The sequence below is a fragment of the Lepeophtheirus salmonis genome, chromosome 6 (genome assembly GCF_016086655.4).
Source record: "Lepeophtheirus salmonis chromosome 6, UVic_Lsal_1.4, whole genome shotgun sequence".
Classification (NCBI taxonomy): Eukaryota; Metazoa; Arthropoda; class Copepoda; order Siphonostomatoida; family Caligidae; genus Lepeophtheirus; species Lepeophtheirus salmonis.
This window is the reverse complement of record NC_052136.2, coordinates 34,225,118-34,244,922: the sequence shown is the minus strand read 5'-3', so window position 1 is coordinate 34,244,922 and position 19,805 is coordinate 34,225,118. Positions and strand designations below refer to the sequence as shown.

The 19,805-nt window shown below is 31.9% G+C and overlaps 1 protein-coding gene across 1 annotated transcript in view; it reads right to left on the bottom strand.

Annotated features, from left to right (window-relative positions):
- Positions 1 to 968: 968 nt before the first annotated feature.
- LOC139905786 (uncharacterized) overlaps positions 969 to 19,805 on the bottom strand; it is a 35,963-nt gene continuing 17,126 nt past the window's right edge. The window contains exons 18-31 of the mRNA XM_071889505.1: positions 19,266 to 19,351; positions 19,049 to 19,203; positions 16,281 to 16,490; positions 14,501 to 14,769; positions 13,564 to 13,785; positions 13,337 to 13,502; positions 10,573 to 10,791; positions 9,222 to 9,487; positions 8,133 to 8,321; positions 6,780 to 6,918; positions 4,695 to 4,916; positions 2,346 to 2,430; positions 1,850 to 2,278; positions 969 to 1,107 (exon numbers count right to left, since the gene is read on the bottom strand). Of these exons, the coding sequence (XP_071745606.1) occupies positions 1,903 to 2,278; positions 2,346 to 2,430; positions 4,695 to 4,916; positions 6,780 to 6,918; positions 8,133 to 8,321; positions 9,222 to 9,487; positions 10,573 to 10,791; positions 13,337 to 13,502; positions 13,564 to 13,785; positions 14,501 to 14,769; positions 16,281 to 16,490; positions 19,049 to 19,203; positions 19,266 to 19,351 (2,604 nt within the window). The 3' untranslated portion in view covers positions 969 to 1,107; positions 1,850 to 1,902. The remainder of the gene's footprint in view (positions 1,108 to 1,849; positions 2,279 to 2,345; positions 2,431 to 4,694; positions 4,917 to 6,779; positions 6,919 to 8,132; positions 8,322 to 9,221; positions 9,488 to 10,572; positions 10,792 to 13,336; positions 13,503 to 13,563; positions 13,786 to 14,500; positions 14,770 to 16,280; positions 16,491 to 19,048; positions 19,204 to 19,265; positions 19,352 to 19,805) is intronic.

Here is a 19,805-nt window from a genome sequence, read left to right as displayed (position 1 = left end):
CGAATGAATGGCTACTCTATACCTATATGCTCGTCATAGTTTTGATTTTCAATAAAAAAGTTAAAAAATGTATATTTTGTGTTGTTTTTGTAGAAAAATATTTTGGCGACAATTTGATCCCCGCTCCCTGTATAGTTTGTAGTAATTTTCTACAACAATTTTTAGGTCAATCCAAGAAATGTGACTTTGTAGTAGAAAGTAAAGATTTCATTTTCGTAAACTAAATATACTTAGGTACAAAATCAGCTAGGGAATTCAACAAGTTGTGCACATATTCTAGTTTAAAAATGAGATATGTTATTAATTTCTCAGAATTTTTTGGATTTATGTCGCTGTAATTTGAAGAAAAAAAAATTACTAATAGTAGAAAAGTACTATAATTTACTAATAAATTAGTGTAATAAAAATTTAAGTTTCTTTCTTGTACGAAAATAGTTTACCACTAGTCTTAATTTATTTCAAATTTGGTTGAAAATGACGTAACTGGCGAATATATCTGATGGCGGTACAGGACCGATCTGAAGGTCAAAATTTTGAAACCTCTACATCCCTGAAGATTGTTCCTTTAGTAAATATTTTTATATGAGACAGATTCGTCTTTAAGATTCAAGATGGGACGTCAAAATTTTGGAACCGATATATCCTTAATCAAAGTATATAGAACTATTTACCTTTTATACATGTCGGCCACGATACAGGCTGTTTAAATAACCCTGTTTCTTCTATACATTTCATTCTTATCTGCGGAGTAGCGAAAGGGTCATCTTTGAAATAGTGACCTTCAGGACACGTCAAATATATAAAAGATCCAGCTGGTACTGATGGATGAATGTCTAAAATATTTATATATATGTAAGATTTTGTGCATAACCGATATAATATATTACCCATGAGTCCAAATCCAAAGAAATGTATAGTCATGTCTCCTTTCGGAGCCTCAGCTTCAGCTATAACTATCTCGTGTATGTCATCCGGAAAGGTATAGTTGAATGATTGGTTATTAAAGCTGACTTTGAAACAAAATTCAAAAGGCGAATATTGAATCTGCAGATATATGTCTTCATGGTAAAAAAAGTACTCGCCCAAATCAAATTCCATTTCTTGCATCTGAGTTATAAAAAGAGATTTTGATTTTTTGGAATAGTTTAGTGGGTCTGGCGAAGAAATTGGCTGGAAATTTAAGCCAATATGTCTCGTAGAACAGGAGTACTCAACCTTTTTTGTAACAAGGAGCGATTTCATCATAAAAAATGTGGACTGGCATTTAATTTATCTGTCTTTATCATTATTAGTGCAATGGTCATATTTCGAAGGTAGAAGCTGACGACACCGAGAAGGCTATATTAAATACCATGTCGACAGCCCTGAAATGCATCTCTCATTTTATGAAATAGCCCAAGATGCGTTTTTTGTATTTAAGGATTAAAAGAAAAATATCTTTTGACTCATAATAATGAAATAAATGTCTTACTTAGGAAATAATAGAAATCTTGTCAAAATACTATTCAAAAGCGTAGGATCATTATGATTACTAATGATATATATAAATATGTTGCTGGTGATAATGAGACAGGTTTAATGTAAATATCAGCTACAAGAAATTGAGTTTAATGGAAAAAAAATGAAGATTTGCCGTCATCATGATTTTGGGTAAACAAGAAATGCAAATTATACATTACTGAGATACTATCTGAGCTCATATTTGCACTCTTTAGGACCTTGTACAGGCGCATAAAGGGCTTTGAGGGCACAAAATATATTAGAGAAGTGATCAATAGGGAGTCCAAGACATGGTGGGGATGATTTTTTCGCGCCAATTTTGACATCAGACCCTGTTCTACACACTTACATCAATATCACTAGTGATTAGTATTGTCTTGTCTTTTGCATTGAGGGAAATGCTTAAAATGACTTTTTTTTTTCGTCGTCCATTAATAAAAAAGCTTGCTCATATGAATATTCAGACTCTTTTTCGAACATTCCCGTGATTATAAGAGCTGTAGTTGATTCAAAAACGGAAGGTGCCTGGATAGTGGTTGATTTTGATATATTATATTTTGAATAGCCATTTAAATATGGATATAGGGGATCCTCTGGCCTAGGTTTGTAAATTAAATTGCTCTCCGATGAGGGTTCAGGAAGATTATTACATACACTCCATAGTACTTTAAAGTCCGGCTTTGGACTCCATGTTTTATTCCGAGAACAGGATATGTTCCATGAATCTATATTTTCACCGGAAGGTGATACCAACCTTCGGTAGGGCTGACCCACGTAGCTTCATTTTAAAGAGGTTCAATTAGTTTTTAAAAACAAAATTTCTTAATATTAGAATATGTACTTACGTTATCGATGCATTAACACCTGTGATTTCATTATTATTCGATACTCGAGTACCCTCATACTTGGGCCCATCACCACAATTTATATCTAGGTATTATTAAATAATTATGCGTTAAATAAAATACTAGGAATATTGCCCGAAGGAAAATGTCTCACTAAAAATATTGTCCAACATTTAAAAATTAATAATTGAAACAAGTTTACTCCTGTAGGGGAAAAAAAACAATTAAAAAAATACAACTCTAACATCTCAATCCATGGGTAAGAAAAGACAAACATTAAAGCACTCACGGTTTGAGAAAAAAAAAGATCGAAAATTGGGAACCAAATGAGCACTCGATTGAATAGATGCACTCAGAAATTGATATGTGAGCAGGAGAGCGCTTTTTTTTCTTCATTTATTTGTCTTATTACGAACCTACTATCGGTAGTACCCGGCATTTCCAGCGTTATAAGGCGTGGCGAAACAGACAGTCTTTGATTTAGTAATATAGACGATAACTCAACTAGAAATCTTTAATTTTACTCTTCATTTTTCATGAGCCCAATCACACGCAGTTACTCAATATTTAAATGCTCTTTCCTCAAAAATAAAATAACAACAAATCTTCTTTACTGGAGGTTATAAGTCAGAAATTTTTTTGGGTAGTTCTCCCTTGAAGAAGGTAAAATCGATCCGTCAGGACGTCAATGAAGAGTTTTGCTTTTTTTAACTAATATCTTATATCATACAATCCTTTACATAACTATGTAAAATATAATATGATCGTATTTTATGGTATTAAAATGAAAATATGAATATTTTTTCAAGATATGTGCAATCATCTTAATACATATCTCATATATCTTATTAAGATTAATAAATCAAAGACGTTTTAAGGAAAAAGTTCCAAGGACCAATACTTAAAGATCGGTCCCAAGAAACCCTGCTTACAGAGTTGTTCACTTAATCTTTGCTTTTTTATAAAGGACAATTTTGTTTAGAGTGGGAACTGCAAGAGGCGTCAAAATTTGAGGGATTACGTGATTGGGTGACCATTTTTTATGACTTATTGGAGCAAAAAAAAAACAGGTTCAAATATCAGTTTAATATTCAACCATTTAGAATGCGTCAGTTTCCCAGTACCGATGTGCCGTGGAACACTAGATAGTACAAAGTAAAGTCATTTTTCTTTTTTTTCTCAATTATATTTTCTTACTCCTGTGTATGAGTCGAATTATGAATCCATAATATAATCTCCATTAACGGTTTATAATTCGAAAGCAATGTTGTAAAATAGATTGATCTCATAGAATAAAGTTGAAATACGTCTTAAGTATTTATTCACACAACAATTGAAATTGCTTCCGTAATAATATAATAAGTATGTGTTGGATCGATAAAAGTTCCATAAATAGATCACGAAATATATTTAATATTATATGTCAATTCACCTAAGGATATCAATAATGTTCATCAATTCATTGAGACTTAGTATATCTTTTCAACCGATAAATATGTAAATGTCATTGTATTGATAAAAGGATATATAGTTTGTCCATTCGGACAAACTATCACATGATTATTCTGTAAATTATTGGGGATTGTACCAGCTTAACAAGAGCTAGATCACATTTAATCAACAGCACACTGATCAGGGGATAAAAGAGGAAAAGTCTATAGCGGACAAAAAAATAAACTGGTAATTTTCATGTTCATTCTAGCTACTCACTGCGATTCCAATCCTGTAGTTTTTAATTAATATACGAGGGTACTCTGAAAAGTTTCCTACTCAACAAAGATACTTGCCATTTGTTCTGAATTTTTCTTTCATATTTGAACATTGTACCTTGTTACTCTACTCACTTCTTCCAGCGATGCTATCATCTTTTTTACCTGTCCTAATAGTTCCTGGCGTTGTTCTCTGCAAAATAATTGTCCAAGAAGTTGATTACCTCTTCATTTGACTAAAATTATTGCAGTCCACTCTTGGGACTGTATTTTTGTTTCGGGCGTATAATGGTGTAACTAAATTTCATCTACAGTAATTAATTGGCGCCAAAACAACACCAACAGAGGGCACTCGATTCTGTCTAACAAAAACACATAAATCAACTCACTCAATCGACTGTCACACAACAACTGCGCCTCCAAAATGGGCGAAGCTTTGATGAGTAACTATCAACAGATACTAGATACATTTGACTAGTTTTATATACAAGTTCTGTCATCTTTATGTTGAGGTGGAAAACTTTTCATACCGACCTCAACACGTAAGGGAGCAAACTTTTTCAATATTAATTGATGTCAAGCAATTGTCCTTTGGGCAATATACTGTAAAGTAGAATTTAAAGTAAGTAATTATTTGTACCGTTAGGATGAACACAGTATTTCCATCCACCAATGATTTCCCATATATTGTTTTCCCTACAAATGGCTTGAACTGTATCCACTGAGCTATCAATAAATATGTGTTCATCTTTGCATGAATAATTGTAAAAAGAATCTAAAGGGAAAACATCTTTTTCTGTGAAATTATGCGGAGTGAGATTAGAGTCGTTCTTAGGCATCGGTGGAGGCTCACATAAATACCCTGCAAATATTTCAATATATCCAGCGAGTTAGAATAAAAGCTATAAACCAAATGGCGAAACAATGACCACGTGATCAAATTTTGTATAATTTTAGTTGCCTACTTTTTTGTCCGCTAGGTTACTGAGAGTTTTATAAATATTACTCTATAATGGTTCTCCATAATTTTTATATAGATAAACTAATTAAAAAAATTCGCTCCTGAGTTTTTATTGGTGCGATTTAAAAAAAATCATTTAATTGCTTGAATTTCTAATATACAAAAAAAAAGGATTTCTTCAATTCATTTTGATAATGTGTAATTTGCACAATTCTTTGAAGGCAAATATTTCCACATATAATAGGCTACAGAGTCAAAATTAATGCCATAATTTTGATATGATGCAAAGATTTTAAATTCTGGCATTTTGTCCAAATTGAGTTATTGAAACCGGATTTATTTATGAAACCCCATTATTATAAAGACTTTTGCAAAATTGCCAATAACTAATTATCTAATCAACTTATTATCATACATATAAGAAAGATATGTTGAATAATATGTATTGCATATTTTTGTATAAAATCATTATTACTCTAAAAGCTCTCAATAAACGGTTATTTAAAGAGAAACAAAAAAAACAAAAAATTTACCGAGTATTCATAGTTCTTGAAGTTCGGCTTATTCAGTTTATGGACAATGGGGGCGTCAACTATCTGATTTGATTTTCAAAACTGTGTGAAACAAAAGTTTTAATTTCATGAAGAATCATTATAGAACAAGAATATAACTATTCTAATTTATAAAACTTGTACCATTGTTTTTTTTGTTGCTGCAGCCTGTATTTGGATATCAAATGGAATCAACAGTTACGTAGACTTTAATCTGGACTGTCTATCAAAGATATATCCCTCTAACTTTAGAAAAATCAGATGTATTAGAAATTTGTTAATACATCGTTATATAATTTTATTTAAATTAGTAGTAATCAAATAATTTTCTCCAATAATTTAACGACTTTTATCATTCCTAATCCATCCAGAACATAATTTCTTGCAACAATCTACCCATTTTATAAGAACTTTTAGAAACTAATTCAAATACCATTGTTTTCTTTAGCACAAATTAGAATAGCGTTCAGGTGATTAGTCATTTTTTTTTTTTACATTTTGAAAGCCATTTGATTAAGTTTCATCAATATATATCGGAAAGTTGTTCATTTTATTTATTTAAAATATGACCTATACACAGCCATGTCACTCGGAGCATCTTTGGGAGCTCATTATATTTCATTATTAGATCAACTACAAGTAGCTGTGACAATGAAAGGAAATAAAGAAGTACATTTGTTAGAATTACTCCAATGTCGATCCTCAATTCTACTCTGAGTCCATCCAGGACATTATAACTTGCAACAAATATTCAATGTTAAATTCCGTCTTTTAAGAGCGCACGCAAATGTTCAATCCTTTTTTGTATGTAATTGTAAATACCAGAAAAGAAAGTTGACTCCTTCGGAATTAAATATAAATGATAACAGCTGAGGAAAAGAAAATACATTCTTCAACTTACTAACTCCAAAGAACAGAGGATATAAAAAAATCCATCTGATTTTCATCACTATTCATTTTTATAACTAAATATGCAACCACTGAGAATTCACTTTTTTATAAATTGAATTAATAAGGTTAATTCCGTAAAGGAATGACCAAATTGTACAGACTATAGAGTAATAATGTTACCAGTCTTATTTCAAAAGTGATATCTAATCGTGGGCCGTGGGAGTTTTCCCGTGGCTAAGGGAATATTCTCAAGCAAGCATGCTCGCTTCGCCACTTTGTTTTATAGCTTTGGTAAAAATAAGCCACGAGAAGATATATTTACATTTGCAGAAAGGGATTGTATCTGAGGGTTCCCATATTTTATCGCTTCCGCAATTTATTGTGTAGTTGTATTCCACTTCATTGAATCGTTTCAGTCTTGAACAATGATACCGAAGAGTTGTTTCTATAGCCCTGTGAAACTAATTCATAATAAATTATTGTAAATTTTTTCATATACATATGCAAATTTATTTGGCCTAGCTTATTTTCAGAGAGGTTCATTTAACGACATTTTCATTTAATAAACATGACAAGATGAATGAAATTATTATTAGACGTCACTTCTACAAAGGGGGGTGTTTAAAACCAACTCGTAGAAATACATTTAGTCAAATATGGCTAATAAATCAAAGGTGTACCTTCATAACATTAACAGTAAGAATGAACAGAGAATGTACGTCCTTGTTTCAAAATCTTACAAAACCAAGACCAATGGATCGAAGTGTTAGAACACCAACACAATCAATGAGTTTCTGTAAGTTTTTCCTTCCATAAAGGCTAACAGAGTTGAGACAAAAAATAGACAAGAGCTTCAGATTCTCCTGCTAAGCTAATGCTATTATTGATTATCAATCGCATTCTTGTAGTAATAACGTCTAATAATAACATCATTCATCTTTTAATATTTATTAAATTATAATGTCACTTAAATCAATCTCGCAGAAAAGAAGCTCCCTTAAATAAATTTGGCTAAGACAACACTCGATGAAAATAATAACACTCAAATGAACGGACATGTCATGATATAGAGTGCTAGGTAAGTACAGTCCTTGTAAATGCATTCCCTCTCTTTGATTACCTGTAAATTTATTTCAAGCAAAATTCATCCCTGGACATTTCACTTCCATTTTGACAAGGGATATTTCGTGACGTCATATGATTAATGATTCGAAACAAATTAGTGGTTTTTGTGTGGAGCTGTGCAGGGAGGGGCTCGAGGAATGTACTTATTGCCAACGTAGATTTGAATTGTAAGGCGAGAAAAATGAACTATGATTGACAAGTTGGAGTCGAATTCAGGATGGATTATAGGGAATAGCTGGGGATGAACAATGGTGGTCGGCATTGACTTCTATACCCAAAGTTACAGACAATATCCACGGATTTCATTTATACTCACTATGTCAGTGATGGCATTTCTAATCTATAAGCCCTATAGCTCATATCCGTCTCATATCTATCACTTAGTCATCCTCAGTACCAACTGCTAACTCAGCCCTCCCTCTGCAGCATTATACGTAAACTACCAACTAGTTCAGAAATATAAACTTGATGACGTCACTTAATTGCCCTGCTTTAAAATGGGAATGAATTTACTAGGACCGTAATTACCTGTTTAGGCTGATATACATACCTCAGGAATCAGAAGAGCATCCTCGGAATTGTTCTTTAATTCCTTAAAGCATTGTAAAGCTAGTAGACAAAGAGGCTCGTATTTGTCTAAGAGCTCAAGTTGTACAGTAATAATCCCAGAAGACGTAAAATCAGGTCGAATTAAAAGTATTGTGGGGCTTTTTGTAGTCTCAACACTCCATGTTTTATTCTGTAAAATATGTGTATGACATAAATGAGGTAGAAGTTAAGATAGCGAATCTATGTTATATCGCCAAAAAAATGGCAGTATGTTTCTCAAACATTAAATATGATTATATTTGACTCTCTATTTATCTGCCTTGTTTATGATTTATTCGCATATTAAGGCATTTGTAATTGAGGTTTAGTGAATTTAATAAACTATTTTTGCTTGAGCGTCATTCTTTTGTTTTCCTTTTAATTTCTTGGATTTTTCATTTATTTTTTTAATCGGAAGACTGAGACGTACAACAGTAGCTAAAAAATATTTATATTTTTTCTACTATTTTATATTAAACAGGCAACATCTTCAAAAACTAACAGGTACTACTGCTTAAAGGATTTAAAAACTACAAACTCTTGCTGTTAAGATTTTTTTTTTAATTAAATATGTTTTCTCGATGCTTTATATTATTACAAGTATTTTAGCTTTTTAACTGATATTTAAGAGTGCAGAATGAATAGAATGGTTGAAAAAATAATACAAAATTTAAAAGATGTAATTATTGTAAAGGTTCAATTGTTTATCATATAATTAAATAACTTTTATTTTTGTGGTTCATTTTTTAACCTGTTCACTAACCGGGTTATAAAAAGGATGATCAATAACAGAGGGTAAAATAAAAATTAAAACGGTCTCAAGTTGATCTAGTAAATTCAAACCAAAATTCACCACTAATAAGTACCTAGGTGACTGGGTTTATCGTGAGCAGAGCCTATAGCTAAGATAAATGTGTGAGGCTTTTTTCTTTTTTTAGTTTAAATTTAAATATAGTTTCGAATTTTGTTCAAATCTTTTTTTTAGGAAAATAATTCCGATTTTTTTAAAAACAACAATTGCCTCACTGAGTGCTTAATTATAATGCCTCACCTCATCCGTAATTACACTAATGCTATCCTTTTTTATTCTATTTTGAAAAGTTAAAAAGAGTCCATGTTCCTCAGTATTTTCTTGTAGATTAAAATCCCCCACCAAATTGATCTTGGACTCATTGACTTGCTCTAGAATTACATTACCACACATATCAACAAAATTCATCATTGGACATAAGTCGTCATAAAAATATTGACCAGGGTGCTCAATAACAACAAAGCCATTTTCATCTGATTTTTTTGGTGGAGGTTTGCAATAGTGAGCTGTTTTTTGTTGTTTTTTTTGAGTAAAAAAAGAAAAGATTAAAAAAATTTCATCTATATACAATATAGTAGTTTGTAGACTTGGTCAAAGACTGAATTTTTTCCACGTTTGTTCTTAAATCATTTTTTCAAAACCGGTCTGAACATGTATTTTTATCAAAATTTAAATCTTGAAGGGAAATTTTCTAATTTTCTTTTATAAAAAAAAAGGTTTATCTGCTAACCTAACATAAAAACAATCTTGTACAAAAAAAAAAAAAAGAGTAAATCCTATTTAATTTGATTATTTCATATAGATACACTTATGTCAATATTTAATAGACATCTTTTTTTGTCAGTTATAGGCTTTGTATTCAAATATGTCGGATTATTTAAGATACCCAATAATTGCATCTTTAATTTAGAACTTCTATTGATTAAAGAGACATATATTGGCTAGTTGAAGGGCAGTTTGCAGCACCTCTGAAGGGCTAATAAAACAATTTGCTTATTGAAATTGACGAATATTTGTGTAATAATACAAATATAATCCAGACTCAATTTTGAGAAAATTAATTCTAGCTTGCTTTTGTGTTGACAGGCCACATAACAAATGGAATGAAAAGTCATGAACACAATAAGGAAAAAAAAATTCGCTGAAAATTGGCTTTTTCTATTTAATTATTATTTTTATTTCTTATTCCCTTAATAGAGTGGAGTCTCCGTAACAACTTTTCAAGTAATTGATTAGCTTGAACGGTATTTTTTTTCACATCAAGAAGTAGTTTAAAATTAAAGACCGAAATTGTTTTATATCCATTTTTTTTTGAAAAAACAAAATCTATCTCACAGTTAACTCACAAACTAAAGAAATTATTATCATGAAATTTGTTAGCAGTCTTTTGAATCTTGGTACTAACTGAAAATGATGTGAATTTTTAACAAAAAGAGCGATGTATGTGTGAAACCAGGATTTTTCAGCCCATTTCTTATGTAAAAAAAAAATATTTTTCTAAAAATCAATATTTTTTTTTTTTTTTGGACTAATCGAGTGACGGAACCCCAATATTACTATATGTCATAATAATAACAATGGAATTAAATACTTATGACACAAATAGGCCAAACATCTGGTAGTTTGAACTCTCCATCATCTTTACAAGTCAGATTCAGAGTGTCTTTGGAAATGTCATCTTCAAATTTCCATCCATATTTACAGCGATACGTAATTGTTTCCCCTATAGCTATCATATCGTATTTGTCCCAATCAAGCAATTCCAAATTTGTTTTAGCAGGAGGAACTTGTGGGCTGAGGCAGTGAGAATCTTTGAATGAGATTTAATTCATTAAATATTTCCTTTCAGGGAATATTTATAGTTGAGTTTCCATATCTATCGGACGTGTACACAACAATTTATTTACATGAACTCTGTATATTATAATCTTCAAATCTTGAAAATTTATTTGCAAGAGGAAGGAGTTCTGTGATTTAAATGTTTCTTGTTGGAAATAAAATGTAAAGACGACTTAAATTTTTGAAAGGATAAAAGTTGCTAACGTATTTACAAACTTAACTTTTCGATGCATTTTCTCTCCCACAAACAATACAATTTTAATACCGCCTATTCCTTATTCAAAATACAGAGGTTTTGTGATTTAAACCAATATTTCTTTGTTAATAGGAGGGAAAATGCCACAAAGGAAAATACTGCGTATTTTCCCTTGTACAAACATTTTAAATCACAGAGCCTCCTTGTTTGGAAAAGGAAAATTGCCAAGGTTTGAAGTTGATATTCAAATCTCAACACTTCTCCATAAGTTATAGGTAATAGTCGTACCAGTGGACTCGTATACGAAACATCAATGTAAAAATACCAACTTATTACCTACAAAAGCTGCTAATAAATCATTTGCGGGTAAAATGTAAAAAAGTAACAGGATATCTATCAATTTGAGAGTGCCCGATGTTACTCAATATTTATTATATATCTATCACTATTGACGAATAACTTCAAATTTTTCCCTTCGTGCATAGGTACTTTTGTTGAGTGGGGACCTAAAACTTGCATTAGCATCTAATGATAATTTTGCCCTTGTTATTTATAATTACGATGTTTTATTATGTAACGAAACGAACGCTAAAATAAATTAAACAAGTTTTGTTTTTGTCACAAGCCTCTAAGTATTTAAAACGTCAGAGCAACAGCTAAAAAGACAACGCGTATGCAATCTTCTCAGCCCAAGTGTCAGTCCCGAGAAGACTCCAGAGACCGTTTGCATCTCCATGTAGTCTTCCTACAACATCTAGAAGTCAATTACAGTCTCATACAGCCAAAAAGAACCAAAACTTATACAGCAACAAAATGGCTGACTTCTGGCCTGTCTCCGTGTGGCCCTTATCTAGCCCTTTGGTGCCTTTGAGAAGAATATCTTCTGCACCTCTCATCCAACTTTAAATTCGCTTCAAGCTACCATCATGACAGCATACCATGGACACGATCTCCTTCTTCCAGTGCTGCCAATCAGTTCAACGGCGTTTCGAGACTGTTATTACTTGTGAAGGAGGGCTTAGTGAATAAAAATAAAGCTTAATATAGTATTTAAAATGTCACAAATGGGTTTTGACTTATTTTTTCTTTATTGTATAGAAATCACGTTTTTTGAAACTTAGTCATGCTACTGAAAGTTTGGGTACCCACTCTATCCAAATAGTAACTATGTATAAAGGGTATGTACTTCATAGTTTTGTGACGTCATCAATTGCCTTTAAAATTCAGTAAGAGATCATGATTATAAATTGTTTGTTTCCTGAGTTTTCACTCATCACCAGGGATGTTGGAACCATTTTGAAAGTTGGGGGAGTGTATACTTTGAGACCAAAGCTGAACTTAGACTAATCACTTCCTGACGTGACACACTAATGATTACTTTATATTAGGATAGTCTCTCTCTCTCTCTCTCTTCAAAGATTAAGGAATATGAATAAGAGCTTTGAAAAAAAAAAAAAAAACTCTTGTAATTGCCACTTATAAATATATTTTGAAGTACTTCTGAAGAATCTTGGTAAGATAGATAATACCAGTTACTCGCACATAAAAAAATGAGCAGCGAAATACCTGGTTCTACCCAAAGTCAAACTACAATTAACTGAACCATTTAAAAATTCCTTTTACTTCATCAAAGCAAAAATCGTTCCACTACAGAATCGCTACCTCATCATCAAACTATACGAATAAGTTGAATAGCGAGGATGAGAATATGAACTGCCAATTCTGTAGCGAGAAAATAGAAAAGTGAGCACATATTTTCTACGAGTGGAATAGGGGGAATCCTTTGGTAAGGATGTATCAAGTAAAATTAAAAGAAAAACTAATAGTCTCACCGTCAGAAACTGATTGGGTAGTGGCCACCGATTCGAATAAACCCAGGGCTTTTAAGGTGAAGGCCATCATCAGTAAAGTGCAAGTTATAATTGCAGATGTAATATGAACCCCATACCAACAAATTTGGAAGGTCTAATAGAGAAAGAACTCGATTCTATAGGTAATTTTTCCGACAATGGTCGTTAATTCGGACTTTTGGGTACTAGTATAGAAGAAAAAAAAACAAGAAAAAACTGGGATTTTTATCGTTGTTTTTCTTATTATTGTTTTTTTAATTCACTCATATCAGTTTTGTGTGAGGAGTGGGTTATATTCAGTTAGAATGTTTCTTTGTCAGAATTGTAGATAAAGGTATGCCTATTGGGCTTTTAAAAAAAAAAAAAAAAACAATGAACTCTGTTTTTAAAAAATACCCCAAACCCATCCTAGTCCACATCGTATCATTTACACATCCGATGAATGTGAAAACTCTCACATCAATTCTTACATTCACATCCTGGTATGGAGTAAAAAAGATCAGACCATGTCTGATTCCATTGACAAATACTGGAAAGGTTTCCCTTGGGCTCAGTTATGTACTTCATTCCTCTTTTACAAACGTATCGCAGAGAGGATTGATAGTTGTAATCCATGTCGAAACTAGTTAATCCCAACTACAAATAATAAAGTATAAATTATGATTTGTTCTAAATAAATATTCTAGGGACAGCCTACAGTCTTCACTTCCTTGAACCAAAACATGGAATCATTTTTCTCTTCAAATATTTCATATTTTAAGTCCTCTACGCATGCGTGACCATATTCCAAGTCAATTTTAAATTTTAATTCAACTAAGTTGGTTTCATTCTTTGACCCTGCATCCAACATTGGAGAAAACTGTATACCAATCGTGTTACTACTCTCCAAATCAATTATTTTGATGCTTGAACCAGTTATCTAAAGATATTGAGTCATTCAAACAGATTTATAAGGGATACACTCAATATAAATATATGTTTTGAAGTGTTAATTTCGTTTACAAATTTTAAAGTCGTGCCTTTACATTTCTTCTTGTCGATATATTATATCGTGAGGAAGATAAAATATTTTTTATAAGTACACAATTTAGACTATCCAAATTTTCCTAGGGATTACTCGGTATTGTTTTGGCTTCGACAAACAGACAAACTTTTACTGTAATAATATTGATATGAAAGTCTCTTTTCTTTTTAGTATGACGCACTGACCTTTAGCTATAACAAAATTGTTGCTACATTGTTATTTCTTAGTTCAAAGTGACGCAGTACTTAAATATCAAGCGTACATTTAAACAAGAGAAATAAGTTCGTCAGTCATACAAACTTTGCTTCATTAATATACATAATGTTCACAAATATAACTTTGTTTTATTTCTTATCTTGATCAGGACATATAATTCTTACTTTTGGATCCACAAAATAATTTAAGTGCCTATATTTTATTAATCTCCTCATCCCCATGCAAGACGACACGAATACGAGATAAAACGTAGACGCAACATTTTATTTCGTTTCGTTTCATTTTTGCTTGTCATCGTCATGAGAAAAAAAACCCGTTATCTAACAAATCCTTTTCAAATAGTTCAGTTTAACGAAATTAACACCCTTGCTTATAATGACCATAACATACTGACCTTAAAAACATCTACTGGTACAGACATTTTGATAAGCATAGATACATGATAAATGTTTTCATTTGATTCCGAAGCGTTTAGACGTAAGCTCAGGGATTCGACTGATTTCTTCATTTCAATTTTGATACTTAAAGCACTCCAAAAGGAACTTACTATATATTCCATAGGTATAGAACATGTCGCTGAGCTAAACATGACACCATGACTCTCAATTTGATGCACAACATTCTTTGGGAGTGGAGGTGAAGAGTCGATTTGGCAAGTCATTGCTACATAGATATAAGAAAAAGTATATAGGTTATATGGTCAGTTTTAAGGACGAATAGAGATTATTTTATGAAGGCACCGATCTCAATTGGGGGCTATACTGCCCTACCACGATAAAGGACCAAAGTAGCATTTTGTTAGTTTTGCGTTTTTGAAGGAAATGTGATTTTGGAGAAGCATTTAAATGTATTTAAACATGTTATATTATAGTAGCTTTAAGTAAGTCAATTAAAGTGCCACCACTTGACCTGTGCAAGGTTGATCAATAAAAGGATTTAAGCAATTACTCATTAATTAGAGGTTTTTGAACATTAATTTTATGTTTAATATATGTAACATTAGACCTATGTTTTCCGCATTTTCCCCAAGCTTTAAGATGTGAGAAGCACGACAATCATTTTTTAGGGATCTAATTACCCTGCCTCATCGGCCTTAAAGTTTTTTTTAAAATGCCTTTTTTGATGTTTTAGCTTAGTTTTTGGACAAAAAGTATATATAAAACACACCATTGAATGCCAAAAAAGACATTAAACTAAAATAGAATCCCTTTTGAATAATACTTTTTATACATTTTATTATCTAAGTATCAAAATTGCCCCGTACAATGAAGGTAAAGAGTACCATCGAGGTTCGCGGACCGCAGTACTAAAATTGTATACTCTCATCTATCAATTTTATTTTTTCTTATATTTAGCAATTTTTGTGGAAAAATATTAATATTTCGAAATGCTTACCTTAATTTCTTATTCAAGAGTGTTTTTTTTTTTAATATCAATTTGAAAATCCGTGCACCTAGATGTTTCTTTATCTTTAGCATAATTTCACTGCATAATCTTAATAGTTAGATAATAAAAGATTTAAAATTTTTTATTCAAAAATTGTTATATTTTAGTTTAATGTCTTTTATGGCATTGAATGGTCTATACTTTTTGTTCAAAAACCACGCAACATTATAAAAAAAGCCATTGTGGAAAAACTTTAATGCCGATGAGATAGTGTATAGGACACATATTAGATCCATAAAAGAAAATTATCACATCTTAAAGCATGGTAAAAAATGATGAAATCATATATTATTTTTAAACATTTTTGAACGAAATGAAAGAGTTTTTGTCTTTAGCAGGAAGAAATTATTGATTTGGGAAAAAAAAAAGTTAAAGATCTCTTTAACTCTTTAAAGAAAAAATAAGTAGTCATTTTATCAAATCCTTGGTGGAAAAAAAAATTATAATCTTTGAATTTTTTCCAATTAAATAAAAATATACACTGTATTTTGTTGTCAGCTGTCGATTTTCAATATTTTCTTCTTGTCGGTATTTTGAATGTCAATTTTGTTAATTCAAATTATCTCTTGTTAAGCTTTGAACAATTTTTGAGAATAATTATTAAATAAAAATTCCATAGATTAGAAGGAATGGCTAACTGCCAATTGATTTTGTGCCTTTTTGGCCTGTTTCTTTTTGAATGATAGGTTACGCTATGTATGAAAAGGGTAATTTTAACTCTACTTAACTGTCTCTGCAACTGGAAATGTCCTCCAAGAAGGTCAAGTTATCACCCGTATTACAAATAACATTGGCACTAGATCGATTCAAATCAGACTTGAATTTCCAATTTCGATCACAAATGTATGAATATGTACTGTTGATAGGTAAAACAAATCGTGAAACATTTCGAAAATTTTGGATTCCTTCCGGAACGTTCTTTATCCAGCATCCTTTCCCTTATTAATAGAATTGATTAAATTATACTAACCTTGACCAATAATTTTGTGGGTAATATTGCAGTTTCTGGTAATTTCGCCTCTTGGAGATTTTTCCGTATGACTTATTTGCCGCCATTTTATATTATATGTTCTCGAACTTCACCTATACTTTTGTATCTCAGCTATTCAGGGTGGGCATTTTAAATCCAGAAAATTTAAGGATAATGTATAATTCATTTCTTTCCCAAAATAAATTCAGCAATTCACAAATTCATTGTGTATACATGTAGGGTTCATACAATATCCTTTAGATACATCCAGACTACATTTAACGGGATCCTGATCAATAAGGGAAGCAAGTATAGGTTTGAAAATTAATCTAAAAGTTCTAATAATTTAAAAGAAAATAATTATTTAATATGGTATCCATTTTCGCCAATCATTCGTTCGATACGAGGCCTAAAGGATTTGCAGGCCTTGCCCACGTCTACGTGGAAGATTTTGTTCCAGTACTTGGTGATGGAGGCCTTCAAGGAGTCGATGCTGTTGTTTAAAATGGGCAGGCCCTTCCTCTTTAACTCCCTCTAAAATAAGTAATCTATGGGATTCATATAGGTGGAGTTAGATGGCCAGGTATGGGGGTGTCAAAATGACACTTCCTCTTCTTTCAACAAGTTTTGTGTCTTGTAGGCCTTACAAGAGTGCCTGAGTCTTGATGAAACAGTAATTTGACACAATTAGCCTCAGCTATTATCTAATGTCCTTGGTCGGAAAGGTGTTGATAGTACTTGTCGGGCTACATCCTCTCCTTTGGCTTTGAAGAAGATGGAGGGGGCAAGACACTGCCGCTGCTCCTAATTAACCCTAGAGTCATGATGCTGGGCGAAAACTTTATTTTAAAGATTTGAGGGGCATTAGCCTTTCTTTTTGGGTTCCCTGTCGTTGTAGAATGATTTGCTACTATGGGACTTCTAATTGTTCAGCAATTTTCACATGTGGGTAGCCTGGGTGACTTTGCGCAGCTTACTTATCACTTTTCGGCAAGAACATTAATTGGAGTCTCAGGAAATGACTTCAAGGAAAGTTTCAGTCCGAACAAAGAATGTACAAGTTCGTTTTTTATCACTCTCGGACTTATTTGCTTTTCTCTTATATGCCCTTTCCTACTTCCAGTGGTTGAAGACGTCGTAGACTGTGATCTTTAGATATATAATTGTCTTCTTGAAGTATGCTGGGCTTTGTCCAGTGGAAGCAATTTTGATGATGGTGTATCTTCGGGTCTCCTACATAGTAACTACTTGATTTTAATTAAAAGTTGGGCAACTAACTTAAAGCTAAGGCCTAACCACACACTTTCAAATATAAATAACCGAGATAAATTCTTTACTTAATGTTCAGGATGTAGTTAAAGATGTTCTGGATCTACCTGAACGAACCTGTAGTGAAGGAAATCAATCAGACCAACCCCCCTCTATCTCCAATAATAGCCTCCAACCTAACCCTGAAGCTGGCACAGACCTTGCTGAGAAACGGTTTGTCCATGTTGGCCACTGCAGAGAGTCAACAGTGTTGTGTACAAGTTTATTGGACTCTCTCTCCAATACACACAAACATAGTAGTCCAAGGGTTTTAGAGCTCAGAGGCCACATTTCCCTTCCATTTTTCTTTCTCTCAGGAAGTCTTGTTTGTTTTTTTGTTTTTTTCTCAGAACGACCATGAGTCTTCCTTCCAGGTGTTCTCGACCCATCAGACTTCTTGAAGGCCTTCGTAACATTATCAACAGTTGATTTGGGGAGCTTTGTATACTAAATAAACACAGAGGCACAGCATAATGGCTACACGGGGTTTGTATTCAGAGACCATCTTAAGGATTTTTTATTTTTCTTATAAAGTTTTTTCAATTAAACCAAATATTGCACTTTAATTAATAGAGAGATAGGATCTTAGGTGAAGTGCTTGAATAAATGTAAGAAACTCCATTGATAAAAAGAAAGAAAAGTTTCAAAAACAAAGACTACATCTAAAGTTCGTTTCCATAATTAAAGAAGGGTTCTATGTAAAGGAAAAATGTCTATAGGGATTAGAAAAGGTAAAACGGTTGATGCATGTGGTCTTTCTTCTTGTTCTTTTCATTATTTTATTAAGTCGTGGGGGGGCTTATAAGAATAATTAACGCCTATCTTTTGTGTAAATTGATTTAAAAAAGCATAATAAAATAAGTGAATGTAAATTTACACCAAAATTTAAATCATTTTTCCTGCAGTAATACTATTTTAAATATAGAAGATTCTCTTCTTTGTAGCAGTTATTCATTCTTCTCCTCCTAAAATCCTATAACAGGCAGCTGATATTACCAATTATCTTAATTCCGTAGTACCCGATGTCTCCCTTCCACCTTCTACTCGTCCTCTTACACAAATTACATCTCTTCCACTAATATAAAAACATAAAAAAGCGGGAAATGTGTCGTGCGGCAAAATCTTCAAGAGGCGAAAATGTATACTCCAAAATTATTAGCGGCAAAAATGACCAAGAACCCATATTAACAATGAAAAATAAATAAATTCTGTTATTACAATCGCAAGTAAAATTCTCCAATGGATAAGGACTCCATCTGTAATTTGTTCCACACTTAAAGTTTTGATACCTCTTTGATGACTTTTCCCCATTGATAAACAGTGCATGAGTCTGAGGACACCAATAACGTACAATGTCTCCAGGAACATTGCTTCTGCAATCATAAATTATAAAAATCATGATAAAATGATTGAGGAGCATAATAACTGAATTTACCTATCAAGTTTATTAGAAATCTCAGTTGTAAATATAGGTCTACTTGTGATGCTGAATATAACTAAGCAAAATAGGGCCCTCTTAGCCTATTTGTAAATAAAAGTTTTTATTTATGTATTATCCGTTCCATAAGAAATATTCCGAAAGTAACGGACTTGACTCAAATTTAGTATGTAGTATTATTGACCAAGATATAAAGGAAATGATGGATCTGTAAATCAACCCAACTTTGAGTTTTGAGGCCTAAAAGATTAAAAAATTAGTATTGGATTGCAATCTATCGTTAATAAAAGCAATGATAGGCAAGTAATATGTACATCATTTAAAAGCTATCAGTTAGCTTAACAAAGTTATGGTTAAAATAATTTGTATTATGAAAAAAAAGTACACCATGTTTTTGTCATTCAGTATATGGTGTTAGATTTTTTATAAACCTTATAATTCATTTATTAATTGTAGATTGGAGCATGAATTAAAGTAGAAATAAAGCTATGACTTATAAAAATCAAAGCTTTATTCATATATGTAGCTTAAAAAAAG